General features: G+C 33.2%; 1 protein-coding gene across 6 annotated transcripts in view; it reads left to right on the top strand.

Moving 5' to 3' along the window:
• The window catches only part of LOC145246821 (pleckstrin homology domain-containing family G member 5-like), a 1071747-nt gene that overhangs the window by 629608 nt on the left and 424370 nt on the right, over positions 1–17769 (top strand). For all 6 annotated transcript variants that reach the window (XM_080108657.1, XM_080108656.1, XM_080108658.1 and 3 more), the window contains one exon: positions 3424–3560. In XM_080108657.1, the coding sequence (XP_079964783.1) occupies positions 3424–3560 (137 nt within the window). The remainder of the gene's footprint in view (positions 1–3423; positions 3561–17769) is intronic.

The following is a 17769-nucleotide window of genomic DNA, read 5'->3' on the forward strand; positions in this document are numbered from 1 at the left end:
ATATAGTTGGAATTCAAAATGGATTGTGAACTTTGTTATTGATTCCATGATTGGCATTTGAGGGTTGGAGTTACCTTGTACCATCAATTTGGAAAATTTAAATTCAATCACTTTCATATCATGTCTCTAGTGAAGCAGGTAATACTAATTATCTCTTTGTAAGGGGTTATTATCTCCCCTATTCTTAAATGTATAAATAACTTGCTTTACCTACCAGGAAGCTGTAATAACATTTCAGGGAGTTTAAAAAACAATCAAAAACATTTTTAAAGTTATTTTTTTTAATTTACAAAGGAGTCACCACTTATGAGGTACCTTCAATAAATTTCCAGACGTTTTTCGTACAAGCATTTAAAATTGTTGTAGACTCTTGAAAATTAACTGTTCTTATGAGATAACTGACAAATTTTCATGATTTCAGGTTCAAATAAACAGCTACCGCAGGAATTGGAATACACCCTAATAAAGCCTGATTATCACAGCTGGTGAATCTCAAAAATGCAATCTGGATGTGAGGGCACTTTAAAAGAACGATATGCAATAAAATTCTGTTTTAAACTTGAGAAAAATGCCACAGAAACGTATCAGATGTTTAAGACTGCTTTTTGACCATCTTGCATGAATCGAGCATCAATTTTTGAGTGGTATAAGAGATTCAAGGAAGGCAGGCAGCCTGAAAGAGATGATGAGATGTGTGGGTGAAGTAAGAAAGTCAGAACACCAGAGTTGATTGGCCAAAAAAAGAATTTTATGAATAAGGACTGCCATGTGTCTATAGAGACAATAAGTGCACAGTTTGATGTCAGTGTGGGAACTGTACACACAATTGTTTGCGAGGAACTGAAGATGTGGAAGATTTGTGCGAAGTTTGTCAGAGAAGATCAGGAAGATGTTGTCATGACTAAGATTGGCATCAAGACAGTTCCTCACCCTCCCTATAGTCCACACCTTGCTCCCTGTGACTTTTGGTTATTCCCCAAGCTCAAGGAAAACCTTAGAGGCTTCTCGTTATGAGACAATTGAGGAGATGAAAGAGGCTGTGACGAGGGTCATTGACGCACTCACACAAGAAGATTTCCAAGGGGCCTTCCAAAAGTTGTTAGAACGGTACAACAAGGGCATTGCAACTGGAGGAGATTATTTTGAAGGGGAGCTAGCGGTTCATGTGTGTTCTATGAATAAAAGTGTCCATACAAAAAAAGTCTGGAAACTTATTGAAGGCACTTCATATCAAGGCCGGAAGGGCACTCAAGGATAAGAGTTAATGAATGTGAGGTGGTAGTATAGTAATCATTAATGTTGTAGATTGGGTAGAATTTGGATTATTTAAGGGGACAGCTTAACAAGAATTTGTTTACATTGGACTTGAAGGCTACCATATTGTAATCGGCTGGGAAGCAGGGCAGTGGAACAATGTTCCACAAGTGGGCACTTCTAGAAGAGAAACTTTGTTCATGGAATCTACATTTAGATTTAGGCACAGATAGAGAGTGGGGGAAATTGTTGATAGTTATTGTAACTAGTCGAGTGTTTTTTTGTGAAAGTTTGTCAAAAAGAAATAAAGTTTTTATTATTTCTTTAGATGATGATCTAGAACGATCCATGACTGTGTCAGCATCTTCCGGCAGTTTATAGTAAGCTGCTAGAAAAGCAGCTGGAAAAAGCCGACGTGATTATCCAATCAACAATCACCTGTTAGCAGATGATGTTTTCGTTAATTGGGGAAAAAAAAAATCACTGGTACTATTCTTGAAAAAAAAGATGTTTTCGATCATAGTTTTCACAAAAAATTACTTTTGTCTTTACAAAAAAATTCTTTAATTGAAACTTTTCTTGCAAAAAAAAAAATCTTCTAAGATATTTTCCATGAAAAAAAAAAAAACTTTTTATTTTCACTCATATTTTTTTCCATGTTTGCATCTTTTAAAAAAAAAAAGTAATTTCTTTAAAACAGTTTTTGAAAATAATTTTTAACATACTTTTCTTGAAAAAAAAAATTTACTTTCATATAATTAAACTTTTGGTAAGTTTTATCTTCTTGTGTTAAAATTTTGTTTTCAGCATTTTGAATTTATGATCTGGCAGTGTTCGTATCAGCTTTTTCCACCAACTTTTCTGAATGCTTATCATAAAGATATGACACATAACTTAGATCAGATTCTGGATCAGTACTTTTGTTTGTTTCAATACATATCAGACGAATAGTAAATTGAAAAAAATAATGTATATAAGTCATGTATAGGCAGGAGACACACACACACAGGTACACACAAGTGATTATATAATTGTATTGTTCTTACCAGCCAGAGATACACCCTCGACATCAGTCCAACAGTTATTTTGTTGCTATTATATTTTTCTCCTAGACCAAAAAAGAAAACAGTCATTGCTATATGGTCGTGTTCAGTCTTAGGAGGTCAGCTCTCCAATATAATATACTAGTGGATGTACCTAGCGTTGCCCGGTATTAAACATAATGTTAAATTCTTTTTTAAAAAAAATGAAGTAAGAAAAAAAAATAGAAAGAAACTGAGACATGTGTGTGCATGTGTTTTCTAAATAATTCACTTCTTGTAAGTAAAAAAAAAAAAAATGCTTAAGCTGAGATCGAAACCAAAATCTAAAGACAGTGACTCAAGTACAATAACCATTAGGCCAGCTTGCCACGACTTTAAAAAGTGTTTTAAAACCTACTTATTTTGAACAGAAGGAAGCTGTCATGTGAACAATTCATGCATGCACAGTCATGAAACAGTTGACAAACAAATAAAAAATCCGATGACCCCCATGAAATAATTTTGACCCCTTAGCAGCCCTTTTTTCGGATGGAAATCCATTAAAAAGTTTTTCACTTGTCTGAATACCCTATATACCAAATTTCAAGTCTGTAGATCAAAAATTCATTGAGTATATAGGTTGAGAGTTGTCCTCACAGACACTCACACATTCTCACTTTTATAGATATATAGATAATATATCAACTAAACTAATCGCTTCTCTTTGCTAATTGCCTGAGGTGCTCTTATTGGGAAATTCTGACCGAGATATTCGAGCATTTTTTGTACTAATTCTAGTGCAATGTCTTTTCAAACCCACACTTGACTTTGTGTCCTTGTGTCCACACTTGACCTTGCATTGAATAGGAGATAAATAAAATAGAGACGGGGAAAATTGATGAATAATGTCCTTTTTTAACATCCAAATGAAAATATGAATTATGTCCTTTACATTATCCAAGTTATTCTTAAAAAAAATAACGACAGATATCTAAGTTATTATTTAAAATTGTAACAAGTTTCCAAACTGAGGAAACTAATTTGGAGGAAGGGAGTAACTTTGCAGCATCATTTTTGAAAGTTACGATTGAATCACCTCTCTCTCCTCTTTTTAGTAAAGTAGTTAATCTTAATTTTCTTCTTGCAGAGAGTTATTATCTCCCCAACTGGAGCATCTCAACATCGACATTTCATTGGTGAACATCTATCTGGAATCGTCTAATACACCTCTGCCGTTGAACAGCGACGCTGGTTACCTGGAAGGGACCAACTTGTTTATTAAAGGTAAGACATGATTTGTATTCATTTTGAAATGTGTGATTAAAATGAAGGTTATTCTTGGGACAAGTAACAAAAATGGGAAGTAGTTTGTTCTATAACTAAAAAAATGAATACTCCTGGATTGAAAAATGACTACTATTGCATTGAGACCTGAATACTCTTAGATTTTTTAATCTAAGAGTATTCATTTCTCAATCTAATAGTATTCATATTTTTATCCAGGTGTAGTCATTTTTCATTCAATCAAGGAGTATTTCATAATGAATATTCCTGAATTAAAAAATGAATATTCCTGAATCAAAAAAATGAATACTCCTAGATAAAAAAAAAATGCTCTTGGATCAAAACAATGATTATTTCTGGATAAAAAAATGAATACTCCTAGATTTAAAAAAATGAATACTCCTTGATTGAAAAATGAATACTCTGGATTAAAAAAATGAATACTGCTGGAGATTGAAAAATGAACACTCTTGGATTAAAAACATGAATACTCCTGGATTAAAGAATGAATAGTATTGGATTGAAAAAAAGAATACTCTGAGATTTAATAAATGAATACTCTTGTATTGAAAAATGACTACTTCTGGATTACAAAATTAATACTTACTCCAGATTGAAAAATAAATACTCATAGATTAAAGAATGGCTACTTATGGATTGAAAAATGTATATGTCGAAATTGAAAAAATCCACCAAAAGTCGAAGAATTATCCAATCTTAAAGAAAATTTTAGTGTAATATTAATAGTGTACACCTCTCATCCAAAAATTATTCTTTGCCAGTGTTCACACTAATATTCATATAAAATCATTGAATTTACATGAGTAATTTGATTTTTTATAAATTATTATTTCTGCTGAGCTAAAGAAGAAAAACACCAATTGTTAACTATTTATTAAAAATGAAATTTTTTTTAGATCATTTAAATCACATTACCTATTTCCCATTTCAACAACCAAATATGCCTTTTTTAGTTGAAACTCAGTGACCACCTTTAAAAAGAAATTACACCTTGAAGGTGATAATAAAATTAAAAAAAATCTTTTTGAGGCAGCGCTGATAGAAAATGACACTTAAAAATCAAAAAATTTATGCTAGCTGGCTTTGGCATGCAACCTTCATTATCTGAAATACTTGAAACATATAATTGAAAATAATAAAAATTTTATAGGTCCCGCACTATCAACTAAACTCCAACCTCTGTCCAATCACTGAAATGTGACATCCTTGTGTCTGTTTTACAAGTATTTTGATGACAAAGGTTGTAACGAACTCAAAGCACTAGTACCCCCTCAACAACAATATTCTCAACAAACCCAAGAAGCAGCAAAATCCTTCCCTTACACTGTAGAAATCTCTAGATGCTGTAAATTCTTCTACTCGAATAGCTTTTATCCTTGGACTGTTGCACTTTGGAATTCCCTCACATGTTCCTGGTTCTCTGACTGTACTGACATGCAGAAATTCAAGTGTAATGTGAACAGATATCTTGCTGCCCAACTCCCTAAATAGTATCCTTGCAAATCTGGTCCCATCTAGTAGCCCTTCACGAATAAGTGGCTCTGTGCCTTGTTTGGAGTGAAAAAAGATTTAAAAAAAAAAAAAACGTTATTATAAATATGAATCAAAATCTTCCTCATTTTTTCATATAGATAAACGTTAACATTATTTTTTTTAATTATTTTTTACAAAATAGTCACCACTTATTAAGTCCCAGAGGCCACTCGGGGATAAGGGTTATTGAGTCTACAGTAGTCAATGGGATAATATCGTAGTAATTGTTAGTATTGGAAATTTGGTAAATTGGATTACTTAAGGGGACGGCTCATCAAGAATTTGTTCACATTGGACTTGAAGGCAACCATATTGGAAAGCAGGAAAACGGAACAGAGTTCCACAGGCATGCAGTTCTAAGAAGGAAGCTTTGTTCATGGAATCTACGTTTAAGTTTAGGTACAGATAAAGAGTGGGGTAAATTATTGATAATGGTTTCAGCTAGACAAGTGTTTTTCGTGAAAGTCAGGCCATAGATTGGAGCTCAGACGAGCACTTGCCATGAAAATAACGATAAAGCAGAGACAGGCTTGCAACGTCTCTTCTGTGGGAAAGAGGGCTGCGGGGAAGGGATACCCCCCCCCACTAGGCTACTACCAGCTCCTGCCCAGATGTACTTGGCTCTTATACAGATAGAGAATTACATCAGCAGTGAGATGTTGGTAGAACGATCCCACCATTTTTCCAGCAGCTTTGGCAATGGATTTGATGTACATGTTCCATTTCAGATCAAGAATAAAGGTCAGGCCCAGAAGCTTATCAAAACACAGAGTCTCCCCAAGACGAGAGCCATTCATTTCCATTGATGCCAGATGGGGATCAGAGCATTGATGATGTAAAGATAGAAGCTTAGTTTTAGAGTTTTAGATACATTAAAATTAACCAGCCACCTCATTCTCCATTGCACCACGTGATCAAGATCGCAAGAGAGAGAATCAGAGAGAATTTCAATACAAATTTATCCTTTGAATATGACTGTAAAGAAAATAAAAAAGAAATCCATTTCACTTACAATTTAGAAATAGATCATAACTTGTTGAAAATCAATGCAGTGTCTCTAAAAAAAGTAATATTTAAACACACATGCTAATTTTTTCTTTTAAGAAAAGCAAATAATACTGTGCAATAGAGAACTATTTGTTCTGTTAAAATTAAAACAATCATTGAAATAAAAAAATATATATAATAATAATAATAATAGTTATAATAATTATTAATTTGTATATTGATTTTTCAAAATCAATATACAAATTAATAATGTTCGGATGATTAATCAGATTTGGAAATCAGTAAAATCGGAACTTTTGGGAGTATCGGAATTGGTATTGGAATCAGAAAAATTTGTGCCTATTTTTCAATACCAAAAACGATTCTTTTAATTGTCTTTTTTTTATTTGATTTTGTTTAAAGCAAAATCTTCCACTGCTAGTAGTAATGATAAATATTTATTGATTTTTTTTTACTAATAGTAAAACTAAAATCTATCGATCATCTCCACCCCCAACAAGTTTACTTTTTTTACATTTTAAAAAAATATCTGCATATTTTACATATGTTTTTATGATGATTAGGAGGAAATAACAACTATATAGTTAAATATTTAGAGATTTATAAAGAATCGAAATCAGAATCAGTAATTGTATCGGAATCTGGAATTTAGTACGGAATTGGGAATTGTATCAAAATCTGGTTGAATACAACATGGTAGCTTTCAAATCCAATGTAAACAAGTTCTTGTTGAACCATCTCCCATAAATAATCAAATTCTACTCAGTTTACACTATTAACGATTACTACACTGCCACCTTACATTCATTAACCCTTATCCTCGAGGGGCCTTTGGACCTTGATAAGTGGTGACTTTTAAGTACAACATAAGTTCAGTTCCTTCAGCTATAATCGAAACCAAAACCAAAACTTATGAAGAATTCTTAATAAAAGTATTTATAAAAAAAAATGGATTACTAAAGAGCCATCAACTAAAATCGAAAACGAAACCACGACTTATGAAGAATTCTTGATAAAATTATTTTAAAAAAAATAGATTATTGGAGTGCCATTAGCTATAATAAAAACCGAAACCAAAACTTATGAGAAATTCTTGGTAAAATTATTTATTACAAGAAATGGAAGTACATAATAATTAAACAACCCGGATGTAGGCATGATACAGAAAATAAAACACACAGACACACAGACACACACACACACATGCACACTATCATGTTAATATATAGATAAGATGTTTTGACTTTACTGTTATTTCAAGCAATGAACACAACTTTCACATCTATAACTGTTATAATTTTTATAATTAGAGGTCAACGAATTGACCTCTAATTATAACAATACTTTAATCAGATCAATATCATCCCACTTTTTTCTTTTATGTACATTAATGAGTTTCTTATATTTAATTGTGATTGTAGTGGATTATTTGTGGAGGTTGATTTTTTTTTTTTTTTTTTTTACGCATTAAAATCCAATAATTTTGGGGTCGTTTAATTTTTACTTAATGAACATGTGGTTGACTTAATGGGCAAGTGAATTCTATGAACGCTAAAAAGCAAATAGCTTTTATTTCTCCCCTTTTTTTCCCCCTGCTTTGTTGAGATTTTCCCTCTTCATCAAGTTAGTTTTCACAGGAAGGTGTTAACTCCAAAATATTTTAAACCAATGAACATTGTTTCAAACCCCAAGAAGTAACACATCAGTACGAACTTAGAAACAAAATGCAACAACCACTCTTTTACTCTTTTATACAACAAGGGCGCATCTGAAAATGACTGTTTTCTTTTTTGGTCTAGGAGAAAAATAGAAGAGTGAATCTTGCATTTAAACTTTCATTTGTGTGGTGAGTGAATTACTAAGTGATTTCAACAAATGTTTAAAAGCAAGTGGCTTTAATTGCTACCCTCTTGCTTTCTCTGCTTTGTTGAGGTTTTCCCTCTTTATCAAGTTGGTTTTCGCAGAAACGTGTGAACTCAAAAATATTTTAAATCAATGGAAATCGTTTCAAACCCCAGAATTTAGAAACATTTTAGCATTTTTCACCTTGAGCGTCCACATTCCTACACACTAACAAGAGTCAAGTGAACAGAAACGAAATGTTACAGCTATATGCATACTAATAAGAACAAGGTAAACCAACACACATACATAATGCCACGCTGCCAAATACTCACATATATATATATATAACTTATAATACACATATATACACACTATGTATATTTTCATTTGTAACTATTTATCCAACTTTCCCTAATAAACACGTGTGTGTATAAATGAACATTTTCATGATTGAAAGTAACTTTTATATTCTTATCTCTTGTCTAAAAATAGGTCATTTAAAAGTGGGGCACGTAGATATTCAATGCATAGAAGGTATTGTAGAGAGTTGGGACTACTTCCATTGTCTTCCCCTGGAAACTTCATATATATACTAGCTGTATATACCCGGTGTTGCCAAGTTAAAAAACACATTGCCGGGCGGAGGGTTTAGTCACATACTTTTTAAAATACACCAAATATCCCATGTTGTTACGATTTTCCTGAAAGTTGACCATATTTTGGATTTTTGGAAGCATAAAACATAACCATCTTCATCTATGAAATTCAAATAGGGAAATAAAATCTCAAAGATTCAAGGGAAATAACTCATGGGTTAAATGAAAACTTGCATCTGTTTTGAAACACAGCTGATGTTGGTTGTACTAATAAGTAAAAATAAATTAAGTTAGATGTAAATTAGCTTAAATAAATCAACTTTATATAATATTTCTAAATAGAATACCTAAAACAATTCTATTACTAATTTCCACTAAAAATTTAGAGTTAATTATTAAAACAGATTTTCGTTAATGTAATATGCAAATGAGATAACCTTTTGAATATTGATTGCTTTTGAAGAAATAGTATATATAAAAATCATTCCGGAATAAAAGTATATAAGACTTTGTTTTTGGTATTAAAATCTACTTGTGACACAGCATACATTAACCAAATTGTAAACAAAGAAACAGACAGGAATACGATTTTATTATAATAGATAAATGGCACAAAAATAGGATAAAAATAAGATATATTTGCAGTTTTAAAGGCGCTTCATCCACCATAATTTCTTATATGAGGAAGATGCCATTTCCATTGTCTTCCCTAGAAAACATATAATTCAAATTTCATAAACATACTAGTGGAGGTGCCTGGTGTTGCCCGGGTGTTTAGAGGTGTGTGTTAAGGAAAAAAAAAAAGTGGTAGTAGGCAGGCAGGCTCGAACTCGTACCACGAAGGAGGAAAAAGAATGTGGAAAAGGAAGTTGGTAATTAACTTTTGCCCGGGTGGAGGATATTGGCATAAAGATGAAATAAATTTTTTTTAAAAAATGATAGATTCAATCGTGGTAATTATTTGTTTCCCCACAGGGTCGTTTATAATGTAGGGGAAAACCATCTCCCGCAAAAAAGTAGGAACTCTGGCAGTGTCCAAATGAATAGCAATTGTCTGATATGAAGGGTTTTCCCCACATTGATTAAAGCGAATTGTCTTTTAGACGTCCCGGCCATGAAGGTCCAGAAGCAGTTGCATTTGCTTCGCGTACCACTTTTGGCTTTTATATATATAGATGATATATTTATATATATAGATGATATATTTATATATATAGATGATATATTTATATATATAGATGATATATTTATGTATATAGATGATATATTTATATATATATAGATGATATATTTATATATATATATAGATGATATATTTATATATATAGATGATATATTTATATATATAGATGATATATTTGAACTTCTATGGGAGGTTATGTCTTCATAGTCTATTTAATGGCGCATTTAAATTTTACATAAGAATACACTTTTAAATTTTATGTAGATTCTCTAACATTTCCTTCTATAAGGGACACACAAACATCAGACACATGCAGACAATGAGTTATGTATATATAAGACTTGTTTAGCCTGTTAAAAATGGGCGAAAGTTATAGCCCATTGGCTTAGAATTAGTGATTTATGCCAAATTGATAATTAAATATGGTTAAATTTGTGCTTATTAATCCCTAACTGTGCATCAAACAGATACCATAATACTTAGTTCGCTGTATTTTATCATAACAAAGGTCCAGACAAAATTTCACTCAGATCAGCCCTGTAGTTTTCAAGAAGACTTACAGAGTAAATGTAGTATTATTGTAACTAATTCCTATTAAATTGTGCATTAAACAGATACCATAATATTTAGCTCACTGGACATTATCATAACAAAGATCCATACAAAATTTCAGCCAGATTAGCCCAGTAGTTTCAGATAAAAAATTGAATAGACAGTCAGACAGATGGGCAGACAGAATAAAAAAAACTATAATAGATATATAAGATTACAAACATATTTAACTCTTTGACGTTTCTGAATTTTTGAGATGAGGATTAGTTATTCATATTATTTGAATTTATCGGACTATCATTCTCATCTTGAGTATCATTTACACAATGTTTCAGTCGATGTAACCTCCGACCTTTTTCAAGTGTATCTTGTTGAACTCGGAATTTTGAACTCGGAAATTTGGACGGAATTTTGGACGGAATTTTGGACGGAACCCTTTATTTACTTCATGCATGTAGCATGCTTTTGTTCCATCAGCCATGTCTAGATAGAGGTCCTTAGTAATTCGCAATTTTATTTTTCAGTTGCCCACACTGAGAATTGAACCTTCAACCTTCAGGAGAATATCACTTTACAATTGTTTTTTTCAAGTACTCCAACAACTGCATTAATGATCCCAAATTTTGCTATTTCAATCTACGCAGCGCACTTAATATAGTGTTGTGACCTTTACAGACAATATTATCCCTGACTTCTCCACCAAGTTTCAGTCGTGAACGACCAATTGTCATTTTTGTCACTGTTCAATAATTTGTCCTAAATATGAAGCTCTACATTGATCTATACTACCTAGTAATCGTTAAGAATTTTAGGCAGATGTGTGATGAAGCGTGGTTTCAAAAACTTTAGGCAACTTCCCAAACTTCAATGATTCATTGGAATGTCTGCAGAGTTCTTTGGAGATCATATCATCAGTTCGCAAATATCCGTGGCGCTGTAGTTACAGTAGTTGGAAAAATCAATTGTAAAAGTGATATTTTTCTAAAGGGTCAAGCTTTCAATTCTCAGTGTGGGTGACCGAAAAATACAATTATGAATTACTAAGAACCTATATCCAGTCATGGTTGACTGAACAAGAACATGCTTCCTCCGTGAAGTAAATAAAGGGTCCTGTTCAAAATTCCATCCAAATTCCCGAGTTCGACAAAATACACCTGAAGAAGGTCGGAGGTTATATCGACGAAAACATTGTGAAAATCACACTCAAGATGAGAACAGTAGTCCGATGAATCCAAACGATACATATCAAACACTTTTCTAGAAATAGCTAACAATAAAATGTGTTCTTCAGAAATTGTTTAGCAACAGCTGACAATAATAACATTTGTCTGCAATCTAGCCAAAGCTGACTATAAATTCTTGCGTTTCCATTCATCAGGAACATCTGCAAATTTGAAACATCTGTCGTGAACAAAATTAATCTTCCAATCCAGGGGAAAAACAAAATTTTTATCAAAGATTGCAATGAAAACGTTTCAACTAGGTTTATCAAATCAAATAAAATTAGAGCCTCACCCCTTCATTTAAAAAAAAAAACAACAAAAAAACGTGCATATCTGTCTGAAACTGACTCCGCGAAACATTCCGGCACTTTCAAATACCAGTTGATAGTAGTGGTACACTTTTTTCAATCAAATCAACTAATTGCCCATTCTAATTAGGGGACCCACTGCGAAAGGAAGCTTCACATATCTTCCCGCAATGAATTAGTTCACAATACATTGCACTGTAGAGAACTTTCTTTTGATTTTATAAAATTATTTTTATAAACAATGGCTTGAATTAAAGTTTAAAATGCAAATGTCAAGTATCATGGTTCAATTATGCTCTAAACAGAAATATTCCTTTTGAAGGCACCCCTGTCATATCAAAGAACCTACTGTTGATTTTATATGTTGAGCCTTACTGCTTGTGTTGTAATAACGGCGTAAGGTGTTGATGTATAAGGCTTCAACTTTAGTCAAAATCAACTGTTCCTTCTTTCATCGGATTTTTTCGATTATCGATGCTTATTGACGACATTCCGATACAAAATTTATCTAAGAACACTGCCAGGCACATAAAGTACATTTGTGTGAAATTTTTAAAAAATCGGCCCAGCCATTTAGGAGTCTATAAGGAACTCCCCTCTCTCTCTCTCTCTCTCTCTCTCTCTCTCTCTCTCTCTCTCTCTCTCTTTCTCACACTCACTCACTCACTCACTCACACACACACACACACACAAACACACACAAAGTTCCTTTAATATGATAGTCAAGATAGAGATTATTGTTATTATTATTATTTTTACTCTCTTGGAGTCCTCACACAGGTCATCATCAGAGATTACTCATTGACAACAACCAGTGTTGTTCCCTGGAGTGTGGATCATAACAAGTTTCCCCAGATTTCCAATACTCTCCACCTCTTTCCATAACCTTTGCAAATGAATTTGTGTTATTGCAATAGTTTCTTACCATTGACTTCTTGCTGACAACAACCATTAGTTTTCACTGGTATTTTGGTGCCAACAAGCCTCCCAAAGATTCCAGTCCTCTTTGCACTCATCCAGTGGAGATCTGATTAGTGTTTTCTCTTGTCAGTCTTTCCATCCTCCTTGACCCTTCATGACTATTTGGTTTGTCGCCAGTTGATGCTGACACTACAATTCATCATCATCATCATCATCATCATCATCATCATTGTTGTTTCTGTTGTCACATTTTGTGTCTGGTTGTTGTTATTGATGATTTTTATGCCGATCATAACAAATGACCAGAGGCTATCAGCATCTTCTTTTCTCAGGCCTCCAGTACTTTCTGCAAGATTCTGGAGATTCCCAACAAGGCAGTATTTTGCAGCACTCCAACATTGCAATGAATCCCAATTTTCTTAATCCACTTGGTAAATCGTCAGAGCTCCCATCACAATAACAGCTACAACCTCTACTTTCTTCAACTTCTACAATCATTTTATCTCTTTTTTGAAATTTTTCGATCTTCTCCTTTTCTTCTCTTCCGCATTCACATCCGTTGGCACTGTCATATCATTGATTATTGTTTTGTGTCCCTTTTATTCAACAAGACTAAATCTGGTCTCTTTGGTTCGATCAAATTATCATATTAAATATTCATATCCCACAATAATTTCTCACAATATTGTCATTCCGCCTCTTCTATTCCTTTTGAACTACCTTCTCACAACTACAGAAGAAGTGTGATACATTTTCACCTTTCTACCCACACAAGCGACAGACCCATTATTATTATTTACTCACTTAGAATATTCACGCAGGACATCATCAAAGATTTCTCTTTGAGAACAACCTGTAGTGTTCCCTGGAGTCTAAGCGACAAAAGTCTCCCCAGATTTCCAGTACTCTCCACCTCTTTCGATAACTATTGCAGATGAATTTGCATTATCACAACCGCCATTTACCATTGATTTCTTGCTGGCAACGTTTCATCCACTGTAGGATTTGTCAGGCTTATGCATAAGCCTGACGAATCCTACAGTGGATGAAACGCAGAATATTCAGCGTAGCTTAATAGCCATATATATTTTATAAATTACTAACTAGCTCTACCTACGTATTGAGCACTTTTGAAGTAAATACTTAAAGTTTACGCATAAATCTATACTTCCGTATATTAAATTTATGTAAGTAAATGAAGTAGTTTTATATATATATATATATATATATATATATATATATATATATATGAAAAATATATATATATATATATATATATATGTATACATATATATATATATATTTTCTGTCATTCTTTTTATCTTTGTCGCTGTTTCATTCTATCTGCTTTACTCTGTCTCTCTATATACGATGCGCCTTAAATAAGTTTCCAGACTTTTTTTAGTATGAGCACTTTCATTGATAGTACACACATGAAACTCTAGTCCCCTTTGGAGTAATCTCCTCCGGCTGCAATGCACTTGTCATACCGTTCCAACAACTTCTAGAAGGCCCCATGGAAGTCCTCTTGTATGAACGTGTCAATGACCCTCATCACAGCCTCTTTCATCGCCTCAATTGTCTCATAACGACAGCCTCTAAGGTTTTCCTTGAGCTTAGGGAATAACCAAAAATCACAGGGAGCAAGGTCTGGGCTATAGTGAGGATAAAAAACTGTCTTGATGCCTGTCTTGGTCAAATAACCTGTGACAAGAATGAAACACTTTTGAGACAAACTTTTCACAAATCTTCCACATCTTCAGTTACTCACGAATAATTGTGTGCGCAGTTCCCACGCTGACATCAAACTGTGCACTGATTGTCTCTATAGACACACGGTGGTCCTTATCGATGAAATTCTTTATTTGGCCAATCAACTCTGGTGTTCTGACTTCCTTACACCTCTCACACTTCTCATCATCCCTCAGACTCCCTGTCTTCCTTAAATCTCTTATGCCATTCAAAAACCGATGCTTGGTTCATGCAAGATGGTCCAAAAGCAGTCTGAATCGCTCTATACGTTTCTGTGGCATTTTGTCCAAATTTAAAACAGAATTCTATTGCGCGTCGTTCTTTTAAAGTGTCCTCACATCCAGATTGTCGCTGAAATCATAAAAATTTGTCATCTCATAAGATGTATAGTAATAACATACCGAACTTTCAAGAACAACCTGCAGTGTTCCCTGGAGTCTGAGTGACAATTTTAAATGACTGTACAAAAAGAAGTCGGGAAACTGATTGAAAGCATCTCGTACATATCACACTTTCCTCCCCCCCCTCTCCCTTCCTCTCTCTCTCTCTCTCTCTCTCTCTCTCTTATCCACCTACTTTTTTATTCTCTCTCTCTCTCTCTTATCCACCTACTTTTTTATTCTCTCTCTCTCTCTTATCCACCTACTTTTTTATTCTCTCTCTCTCTTATCCACCTACTTTTTTATTCTCTCTCTCTCTCTCTCTCTCTCTGTCTCTCTCTCTCTCTCTTTTTACCTCTTTCTTTCTTCATCCATCTCTTTTAATCTATCCTCTCCCTCTTCCTCACTCTATCTCGCTTTCTCTATTTATCTTTCTCCGTCTCTCTCTCCCTTTCTTTCTGTCTCACACTTTCTATTTTAAACTATACTCTCAACGTTTCACTATCTATCTCTTTCACCTTTTACCCCCATCACACACATACACACTCTTTTTTTTCCTTTTTTTTTTTTTTTTTTTTTTTCATGGAATTACTGTCCTGTACACGTCTTTATCTTCAAAGATTATTAACAGTTATCGATTCGTATGGCACCTTGGACGAAAGAAAACCCTGACTGACCCAGTTTTATTTTACTTCTTCTTTCACTTCTGCACTATACCAGTCCCCACGCCCACTCTCTGCTAGAAGAATGTTTACAGAAAGTTTCAACTGTTGACCTTGTCATAACGTCATCGTGATCGTCGTAGTAGTTAGATGCTGATGAGCAGCTGTTCAGACATCGCCAGGTTCTTTTCTTTTCCGGTTTCGTTGTATCTTCCTCTTCCTCTTTTTCTTCTTCTTCTTCTTCTTCTTCTTCTTTTTCTTCTTCTTCTTCTTCTTCTTTAAACATTTTCTTTCTCTTTGTGTGTGAGAAAATTTAATGCTGAAAGTTGAAACAATGGTGTTGTCTGACTTTCATGATTACTTCTTCATTCTGCTGATTTCGTATGTTTGCGAGTCATGTCACATGACAGGTACACATGCACAAGGGTGTGGGTTGGGGGAGATCGGTCAGATATCTCATAAACATCGAGATTGATTTCGTTAAGAAAAAAAAAGTTATATTGACGGTCTAAATAGTTCTTAAAAAATTTGAAAAAAAAAAGGTTAGTGTATAGGTGAAACTAATACATTTAGCACAAAAAAGAAAATTAAAAAATTAATTATCACTTTTACAATTTGATTTTTCAATTACTCTAACCACTGTACCACAGTTAACAATCCTAATATAAATTTTAAGAGCCTTAAACCTGCTTTTATTTCTAGATGGAAATATCACTATTTATTATTACATATTATTAGTATATATATATATATATATATATATATATATATATATATATATATATATATATATATATTTATATAAATATATATAAATATATATATATATATATATATATATATATATATATATATAAATATATATAAATATATATATATGTATACTCATCAGAAGAAAAGGTACTTAACAATTTTAAAAGAAAATAAAGGTATGATTACAAAATCCAGAAATTTGGAGAGAAGTTGCAATTACTTTTTTCCTTTTATTATGCCATCTTTATATATATATGTATAACCTTGGACTCTGCTATTGGCCAGCATTTTGTTGAGAACCCGTGCTGTGCCGATAGATATAAAATAGAATGGTTTGAGTTGCTACATAGAGCGGACTCCAGAAACCATTTAAAGATTTTGGAGTCTGTCTCTATTGTGGTGCGTCAACCTTCTTTGTGCCGGCAAAAGGAAACATTCAACGCATTGTTTCTCTTTGGGGAACTTTGAATCTTTTCTCGCGTTTTTTTTTTTTCTTCCCCCCCACCTCCTCGTTGTGCCAATATTTTAATCGTTTTTAAACGTTAATAAATTTATTTTAGTGCCCCCGTACTTTTGGCACATTCAATAAGTTCCCCATTAGAACTCTTTATTTTCGATATAATATTATTTTGTACGCTATCGATTTTCTCCTGCTGAGATGATAGCCGAAAGAGCTCTTGAGAAACTTCCGCTTATTATTTTTAAAACTGTATATAAATTCTGTACCTCCAAACATTTATTTAAAAAATATATATATATATATATATATATATATATATATATATATATATATATATATATATATATATATATATATATAAATGTTTATGCAATTACTGTTGCTTTAACAGCAGCATTGCTTCCAACAAAGCCTTCACCAGATGATGACTCTGAGTTCAGGTATGGTTTCAGGTCCGAAGCAGCATTACCACTAGCCCCGAGCGCCCCAGCAATATCTCACAATACAACCAGACTTTGTTGGATTGTTGTCAATCTGTAGGATTGGTATATCGACGATGATTCAGATAGAGCCTTGTCTTGTATTTTCTTTGTGTATTTTTTCTTGCCTGATGGCGAAAGACCAAGGTTATTAAAGAACGTGCAGGTTGAGTTCACAATAGAATCTTGGTATCCGACTTCGATAGGAAATACAATGGTTTTCCAGCGATTTCTGATACATTCTTCTTGTAGATCTTCATATTTTTTCTCAAATGGGACCGTTAATTCAACGAGAAAAACTTTTTTCCAATTAACGGACCAAATGACGATATCTGGACTCTGATCTGTTAATGTTATTTCAGATGGAAATATGAGTCAGCATCCTTAGTCGAATGCAACACACCAGTCCATGCAGCCGTCAAACAATGACGATTTCTGTCTATTTTTACATAAAAATTTGCAATTATTTCCTTCTTTTACGAAATGAATTGCTCTACTGGAGATATTTTGAGCTTTATTGACAGTCACAGAAC

This window comes from Euprymna scolopes, chromosome 24 (assembly GCF_053919585.1).
Source record: "Euprymna scolopes isolate OS-2025 chromosome 24, ASM5391958v1, whole genome shotgun sequence".
Classification (NCBI taxonomy): Eukaryota; Metazoa; Mollusca; class Cephalopoda; order Sepiida; family Sepiolidae; genus Euprymna; species Euprymna scolopes.